Raw genomic sequence first — 8,684 nt, 5'->3', positions numbered from 1 at the left:
AGAGAGAGAGAGAGAGAGAGAGAGAGAGAGAGAGAGAGAGAGAGAGACCTGATTCTTTCTAGAGACTGCAAAATGCCACGGAAGATGTTGCAGAGTGGTCCTTGAACTTAGGTGGCCCTTCTTTCCCACTCCCGTGCAGTCACAAAGTTAAGCAAGTCAATGGCTGTAACAACGCCAAACACCATCTGTCTCTTACTGGAGGAGCCGTCACTGTGATCTACAGAAAAACACAAGAAAATTTTTCCTACCTTTGCAGGCTCAAACCAAATACACACTCAATTTTTATACTACTGCTTTCTAAAACTAGAAGCCAACTATGACTCCAAAATACCAGAGGCCCGCAGGTATGGTTAAGAAGCCAACCTACCCAACCGATTGTACATTCAGATGGAGGTGAGCTGCCATTCTTATTGACAGCACTCTAGGAATTACTGAAATGAAACCCTTTGCTAAATTTACTCAGAGGTTGCAAAGGAAACTAAATAGTCATGGGAAGAGAGGTAAATTTCTGTCATGGATTAGGAACTAGCTGAGAGATAAAAGTTTGGAATAAATTGTGTTTTCAACATGGAAGATGTTAGCAGTGTAAGTGCCTCACATTGCTGTACTAGGAGACTTAGTACTTAGCATTATTTGAATGATCTGGAAATGGGGTGAGCAGTGAAGAGGCAACATTTGCAAAAGACAACTGTTTAGGTTAGTGAAGTCTAGAGGGGCTTGTAAGTCACTTCAGAGGGACCTAACAAAACAAACAAATGGGTAACACACCAACAGGTGAAATTCTGTATAGAAAAATGCAAGGTAATGCACAATGGAAAGAACAATTTAAATGACTGATGCTATGCGGTGTTCTACACAACTTTAGGCACCCACAAAAAAAGCTAGACGTCAATCATTTTCTCAATGCAAAGTGGTGCATTGTCACAATGCTCATAGATTCTTAGACTATAAAGCCAGAAGGGACCATTGTGATCATGTAGTCCAGGGATCGGCAACCTTTCAGAAGTGGTGTGCCAAGTCTTCATTTATTCACTCTGATTTAAGCTTTATCGTGCCAGTAATACATTTGAACGTTTTTAGAAGGTCTCTTTCTATAAGTCTATAATATATATCTCAACTATTGTATGTAAAGTAAATAAGGGTTTTAAAATATTTAAGAAGCTTCATTTAATTAAATTAAAATGCAGGAGTTCCCCGGACCGGTGGCCAGGACCTGGGCAGTGTGAGTGCCACTGAAAATCAGCTTGCCTTTGGCACGTGTGACATAGGTTGCCTACCCCGATGTAGTCTAACCTCCTGAACAACACAGGCCACAGGACTTCCTTGAATTAATTCCTGTTTGAACTAGAACAATGTTCTAGGAAAACATCCACTCTTGATTTAAGAATTTCCAGTGACGTGAATTCTACCACAACTCTTGGTAAGTTTGTCCAACAGTTAATTACCCTCCCTGTTATAAATGTGCACTTTTTTTCTAGTCTGAATTTGTCTAGCTTCAACTTCCAACTACTGGAACTTGTTATACCTTTGTCTACTAGTTGGAAGAACCCTCTTATCTAATTTCTGTTCCCCATGTGGATACTTATAGATTGTGATCAAGTCACCCCTTAACTTACTCTTTCTTAGGCTAAGGTGACTGAGCTTCTTGAGTCTCACTATAAAGAACGTTTCTAATCATTTCATCATTCTCGTGGTCCAGTGTTAGTAATGGGCTTATACAGGAATACCTACATGGGTAAGGTGGTTGAGGCCTTTGGTTTACCCAACTCTTACCACACAATATCTAATGCCTCATACATAACAGCTCACGGTGTCATTTGGTACTATTTATATATACACACACACACCCTATACACTACCTTTTACAAGGAGTGTTATGTTATACTCACACTGAATCTGTTCATGTACAACTAGAGCAAAGTGGTCTATTTCCAGGATATGAGAAAGTTTCCCCAAGCTGTCTTTCAGATGAATCTAAAAAGAGAGAAAGTTACCAAACTTAAAAGCAAAGTGTCCTGTAATAACATAAAAGTTCAACAGCCCCCACCCCTACCATCCTAGAGACCGTTAAAATTATAATAAATTAGCACTTGTACAGCGTTGTTCATGTTCAAAGTGCTGTACATTACAACTACTACTTAATGAATCCATGTCCCACTGAGTTCTTGGGGTTTGTTAAGGGCTGTGGTTTTTGGGAAAAAAAGCTGGACAAAAAGAAAAGAAGAAAAGAAAAAAATTAAGGGGAAATAGCACCTGAAATTTTCATTTTGACACACGTACACAAAAAATAAAGACAGGAGAGATTTAAAAAAAACAGATAAAAATCAGTGTTCCATGTGTCTAATGAAAGAATGTTGCTATGTAAACATAAGAATATACTCACCTGTACAACTCTGGAGGGAATGGATGTGAGGGGGTGGGAAATCAGACTGCAAGTTGATTTGGAAAAAGGATGTTTTGGGGAGGGTAGCAGTGAGAAAAGCCATAAAAAAAAAAAAAGGAAAAAAAAAAAGAAAAAACCAAACCCGAGCTAACATATTACTCAGAAGCAACAAACAAAGAACTCAGAATCAAGAATTTAATGAACCTGCTTAAACTATTGTAAGGTTTTTCTTTAGCAACACAGAATATTAAAGCACTAAAGACCAGATTTTTGAAAGGTATTTAGCCACCTAATTCCCATGGGAGTTAAGTGCCCAATACATTTAAAAATTTGGCCCTACAGGCTGATCTCATTTGCTGGGTATTTAAAAGAAAGCACAAAATTGCATTCCATGAACAATCATGTTTTGGTATCATCAATGTGCTCCCATCAATTTGAAGACAAATCTGGTATATTAGCTGGGTGATTTTCCATCCGAAAAGTAATACAGGCTATCAGCTGTGTCTTTTTAAGGACACTTCTGTGAAGTTACACCACAGATGAACTTGCCTTGTATAGAGTACAGCCTTTATCCTGCAAGGAGCTCAGTGTTGGACTGGGATATAAATCCTCTCCTGTAAGTAATATGGCCAGAACTGGAAAATGGAGCTTGGGCTCCTATCCTGTGAACTAGAGGAGATTTACACCATGTTTTGCTTTTTTTAAAAGGTGGAGGGGGTGAGGGGGGGGGGGAGAGGAGAGAAACAGGACAGACTGACTCCACAAAGTCTTTATTTATTGTACTTTTTGTGTGTGCTTGTAAATTGACAACAGCCCAGATCCTCAAAGATATTTGGGCTCCTAAATTTGCACTGAAAATCAATAGGAGTTAGGTGCCCAAATACCTTTGAGGATCCAAGCTATCATTTACATTAAAAAAAAAAAAAATGCGGAGACCAAACAACTCCACCCAAGCTATTATGGGAGAGGACAACTGAATTAAGACCTGGAAAAGGCTGGTCAGATCTTTGAGTTCCTTCTTCTGCACATACAGGACAGAGTCTGCCAACAAAGGGTGTATCAGATACTACATGGGTTCTACCCCAAGGAAAGATAACCACACCTGTTATCACTGTACTGAGATTGGCCCAAGGGATTAAAGGAATTATATTGCACTTCATCTATGCAACCAGTGTGGGACTTTTGGATGTGGATCAAGAGCAGGATACGACTCTGAGGGATTATCTACATGGAAAGTTACTGTGCCGCAAGCCAGGGCTTGACTCAGTAAGGCTCGAGGCAGACTGTGTGTCTTCCACCTTCACGCGGGTTCGAGTTTTCCTTTCTTTATGACATATATTTTATCTGCAGCACATTGACTTTAAACATTGCAGTTTAACACACAGACTTTCCCAAGTCTAACTGCAATCATTTAAAGCTAAATCTATATAAATCACCTACTTTTTCTTAGTCCCTGGCTTTGCACATAGATTGGTAAACACTGATGTGTGTCACAAATACATATATATGCAATGACTGTTAAAGCAACGGCAAGCTAGGACGAGCCACCACTAGAGTGTACAATTTGCAACTACAATGCAGGCTTCAATTTAAAAGTATTTGTTATTCATAATGGAAATCCTGGGAAACTTTCAGAATTTGGTTTCGTTTATTCCCCACCATTATCTTTTAAAATACACCTTCAAGACTCCCTAAGACTGGAAGGGTTAGATGTGATGGCATGCGTTTTGCCCAATTCTGTACGGAGGCAAAACTCCTTCTGATGTCAATGAAACTACCACGTATAGGATCAGGCTCAAAGTTTTCTTACCAACTGGTAGAAACTCTATCCTCTGGCTAACAGAGGCAAGATGCAGCTGATGTGTTCACTGGGAGATGGAATGTTGAGACATGTTTCATATCATCTGATTAGCTAACATACGGGTGGGGGGGCATTGTTTTCTAAACATGAGCTGCAGAGCTGGTTGAAAATTTTCTGATGGGCCATTTTTTCCATCAGAAAATGCCAATTCAACAAGGTGGGTGAGGTAATATCTTTTATTGGACCAAATTCTGTTGGTGAGAGAGACAAGCTTTCAAGCTTACACAGAGCTCTTCTTCAGGTCTTGGAAACATGCACAGAATGTCACAGCTAAATGGAAGGTGGGACAGGGAGAATGTGTCAATTTTGACAAAGTTTCATTTTGAAAAAAAACTAAGCGAAACATTTTGATTTCTTTATTTCTCAATGGACTTTGTTTTGACATATTCCAAAATGTCAGTGATAAGATAAAAAATTAAATTAAAAATATAAAAATCTTAAAGTCAAAATCCAAACAAAATTTTCTGATTGACCTCAAAGTAAATAAGAACATAAGAACGGCCATACCGGGTCAGACCAAAGGTCCATCTAGCCCAGTATCCTGTCTGCCGACAGTGGCCAATGCCAGGTGCCCCAGAGGGAGTGGACCAACAGGCAATGATCAAGTGATCTCTCTCCTGCCATCCATCTCCATCCTCTGACAAACAGAGGCTAGGGACACCGTTCCTTACCCATCCTGGCCAACAGCCATTAATGGACTTAACCACCATGAATTTATCCAGTTCTCTTTTAAATGCTGTTATAGTCCTAGCCTTCACCACCTCCTCTTCAAGGCAGATGTTTTTTCCTATACACCTGCATAATGCCCAGCATACTTTGGGACGTGCTGTTAATCCCACCACCACCACTCAGATTCCATGACTCTCAGTCTCGTGCCTTTCTCACAAGGATGGCCCATCCTCTCTATTCGGTAATCTGCAGTACCTGTTTTTGAATAGGTTATTTTGTGACTGTAATGTTTCATGGCTTCAGGAGAGTAAATGCATATCTGGTCATTTTAAATCAAAAAAAGTAATTCTTCTTCAAATGTAAGGTGACCAGTTGGTAAGAAAATTATTGTGACTGCCATACTTGAGAGGGGTTTCTTTATTTCACTAGGATTGCTTTACCTTCCAGTCATACCAAACATATCCATTTTATTTTAAGCGTGCCTTAACAAAGATCTATTCCTTCAAACAATACTTGACATCATCTTTGGGACAATGAGGACTCTTAAATTTTTCCCAATTTCACTGGCACAGATTCCAAATTAGTTTGAAAATAAAAAAAAAAGCAAACATCTAGGATTCTTTTGTTTTTCTTTTATATACACCTTTACCCCGATATAACGTGACCCGATATAACACGAATTCGGATATAACACAGTAAAGCAGTGCTCCGGGGGGGGAGGGGGGGGGGGGGCGGGACTGCGCACTCTAGCGGATCTAAGCAAGTTCGATATAATGCGGTTTCACCTATAACACGGTAAGATTTTTTGGCTCCCGAGGACAGCGTTATATCGAGGTAGAGGTGTACTTAGTCCCTGCCCCAAGGAGCTGGCAATCTATTTTTGTTCTGTGGCTGTAGAACACCTAGCACAATGGGGTTCTGGTTCACAACTAGGGCACCTAGGTACTACAGTAAGACAATTAATAATAATAGCAATTCAGATTTTTTTTTAAAAACAGAGAACTGTATTTTTGCCAGCACATTAGCAGTGGCAGATACCAGGGGATGGAGCTGGGGAAAAGAGGGATGTTCATTTTCAGGAGAAAATGGGAGGAGAGGCACAAAGAACTGACTATTACAGATACAACAATGAATACACGATACAGGCACGAGCAACAGAGGGACCAGCAAAGCGAGGGACGACAGGGACTAAACAGTTTTGTTACACACCAGAGTTTCACCTGATGTTTGATTTGATGTCTAGGGAGAAAAAAATATTTTTCTTTAATTTTGTCTATAAAGCACTAGCAGCTCCTCCTTTTCCCAAGCTATAAAATAAGCAGCCAGTAGATTATACATAAGAATATAATAATTAGATATAGTTGAATACAGTTCCCTCCCTAGAATTTTAAATAATAATTAAGCTCCATTATGAACTTAATTATTTACTACTAAATGTAATATTGAATCTAAAGCCTGAAGAAAGCTATGTCCCAATCCTTCCATACAAAGGAGGGCCTTTCACTAAAACATAATATCCTACTATTTATTTTGAGTGTCATAAGCTTCCCGATTAATGATAACATCACCTAGCTCTTGTAGTGCTTATCATCAGTACATCTCCAATCCCTTTACACAGGAGCTCCATACCATTATACCCATTTACTGTATGATAAATATGGCACAGCTGACTGCCAGGTAGACTTGCTTGGCATAATGCTTCATGCACTTTGATGGCAGTCAGAACTAATCAGTCACCAGCTTGTGACAATTCCAGTCTTTGTTGCAAAGCGAGCACTTGCTGGTTTCAACTGCCATTGGAATTTACACAAAAGAGCTGTTGGAAGTTCAATTATTTCTTCCCATGGAGGCTCACACTACTCAGTTTTACATTCAGGTTGGGGAGGGGGGGGGAGGAGAGAAGAGAACATAAAAAGAAACCCCAATGACAAGAAAAAAAGTCCCTATCAAACCCACAAGAGTTCAATGGTCTGATGCAGCACCATAAACCAACTCAAGTCTGGGAGCCTTTCAATAACCTCAGGCTGAGTTTAGAGTCTAAAATGAGATCCAAGCCCAGGTCTGCATGCATAGTGGCACATTCTCAAAGAGAAGATTCTGTATGGCCTCACTTCAAACCTTACTCTAGCCTATGCCACTGTAATGCTCGGATACCTACAATAATACTTGAAAAGTAAAGAAGTAGACATAGAGCAGGTTTACCTGTCTGAATTGCTTGTAGATTACTTTGCTGACATGATCTGATGGCTGAACTTTCCCAGCAAGTAATGATGAAAGCATGTTCCCAAGGGTAACCATTCCCAAAATCACACTGAAAAGAGGAGGCATGGTCAAACAATGTCAGACACTCAGGGTTTTCTAGAGACAAGTGAACTGCACTCTCAGCAGGCTTTCCTCAGAGGGATGCCCAAAAGTCAGTTTAACGGTGTAGATCACCATTTTCAGAGGTGTTCTCAGATTCTGAAAGTATGTCTACACAGCAAAGAAAAACCAACAGCTCTGAGGCTCAGAGCCTGGATCAATTGACTCAGGCTTGTGGGGCTAGGAAAAGCAGTGCAGATATTCCTGCTGGGGCTACAGCCTGGGTTCTGAAACCCCTACCCCCCCTGCCAGTGAGTGGCAGCCTGCTTCGAGCCCAGGTCGACAGACTTTGTGCTTCTGCAGTAAAAAATAGCTGTGTAGACGCTGCAGCTCGGGCTCTGAAGTTTAGGGAAGAGGGTGGGCTTCAGAGCTTAAGCTCCAGCGTCTACACAGCTATTTTTAGTGTGGTAGCACAAGACCAAATCTGTCGACCTGGGCTGGGAGGTTCTCTGCTGTGTAGATACCCCCCAAGTGAACTCTGCTTTGGTGATCAGATATGCCAGTTTTCTGGGAAAGTCTTAGGTTTGGATGGGAATGTCCTGGCTGTGGATTACATTTAAAATGGGAGTTTTCCCTAGTTTTGCTATAATTAGCCATTTTACTGACCTCCCTCCTACCTGGCTGTGCTCAACTCCAGAGCCAAAACGAAAGTGGGGCTAATAGTTATGGGTCCTTCCCACTGAACTGTGGAGTGTGCTGGCACATGCTAAATTCAGAGGGATTCCAAATGACGAGGCTGATGGACACTGTGGCAAGGACTCAGAGCTCCTACCTAGTAATAGAAGATTTTGGTGAACTAGTGGTTTCTGCTACTGTCTATCCAATCACTCAGTTGTCTGACCATGATTGCGTGTAGTTTAAATGAACTTGCAGATCTAAATAGTCTTTGCTGGCCTCCATAAGAAACCTGAGACAAGGCTAAGGTCACCACTAAAGATCAGCATTCAGCTTTCTACCATTCAGCACGCTCACCATGGAGGCTGAGGGAAAGAAGATGTTCGACATTGGCCACAAAGTTTGAGATTTAAAACATTTCTTTAGGCCCAGGTTAGCAACCACTTTCCAGTTTTCACTGCAGCGAAATGCCATGAAGAATCTGTGGAGAACACCCAACCATGCAGAGGTGGTGGTTCACCCTCAGGTTTATTAAATGAGAGGTTTCACTTTGATCTATTCCTTACCAGGAGTCCACAGCGACCCCCCAGACAAAAATATAGGGATTTCTTCATTATAGACAGAGACATTTCAAATATCAGGTCATGGTAGCTAGAAACCTATGAGACCAAGAGCAGGGTAGCCCTGACAGGACAGCATTTTAAATCTGAAAGCTGTGTGGTATGTAATAGGACATTTCTGACCTCTTGCTGACGCTGCAGGAGATACTGGAGAATTAAGTGACAGAAGGCACAC

The 8,684-nt window shown here is 40.9% G+C and overlaps 1 protein-coding gene across 1 annotated transcript in view; it reads right to left on the bottom strand.

Annotated features, from left to right (window-relative positions):
• The window catches only part of LOC113406528 (cystathionine beta-synthase-like), a 56,077-nt gene that overhangs the window by 882 nt on the left and 46,511 nt on the right, over positions 1 to 8,684 (bottom strand). Inside the window, exons 15-17 of the mRNA XM_026651796.2 lie at positions 7,116 to 7,224; positions 1,890 to 1,974; positions 48 to 217 (exon numbers count right to left, since the gene is read on the bottom strand). Coding sequence (XP_026507581.1) covers positions 108 to 217; positions 1,890 to 1,974; positions 7,116 to 7,224 — 304 coding nt within the window. The 3' untranslated portion in view covers positions 48 to 107. The remainder of the gene's footprint in view (positions 1 to 47; positions 218 to 1,889; positions 1,975 to 7,115; positions 7,225 to 8,684) is intronic.

The sequence above is a fragment of the Terrapene carolina genome, unplaced genomic scaffold (assembly GCF_002925995.2).
Source record: "Terrapene carolina triunguis isolate 2854851 unplaced genomic scaffold, T_m_triunguis-2.0 Scaffold31, whole genome shotgun sequence".
In the NCBI taxonomy this organism is placed as follows: domain Eukaryota; kingdom Metazoa; phylum Chordata; order Testudines; family Emydidae; genus Terrapene; species Terrapene triunguis.
The sequence above is the reverse complement of the archived record's forward strand: the minus strand, read 5'-3'. Positions and strand labels throughout refer to the sequence as shown.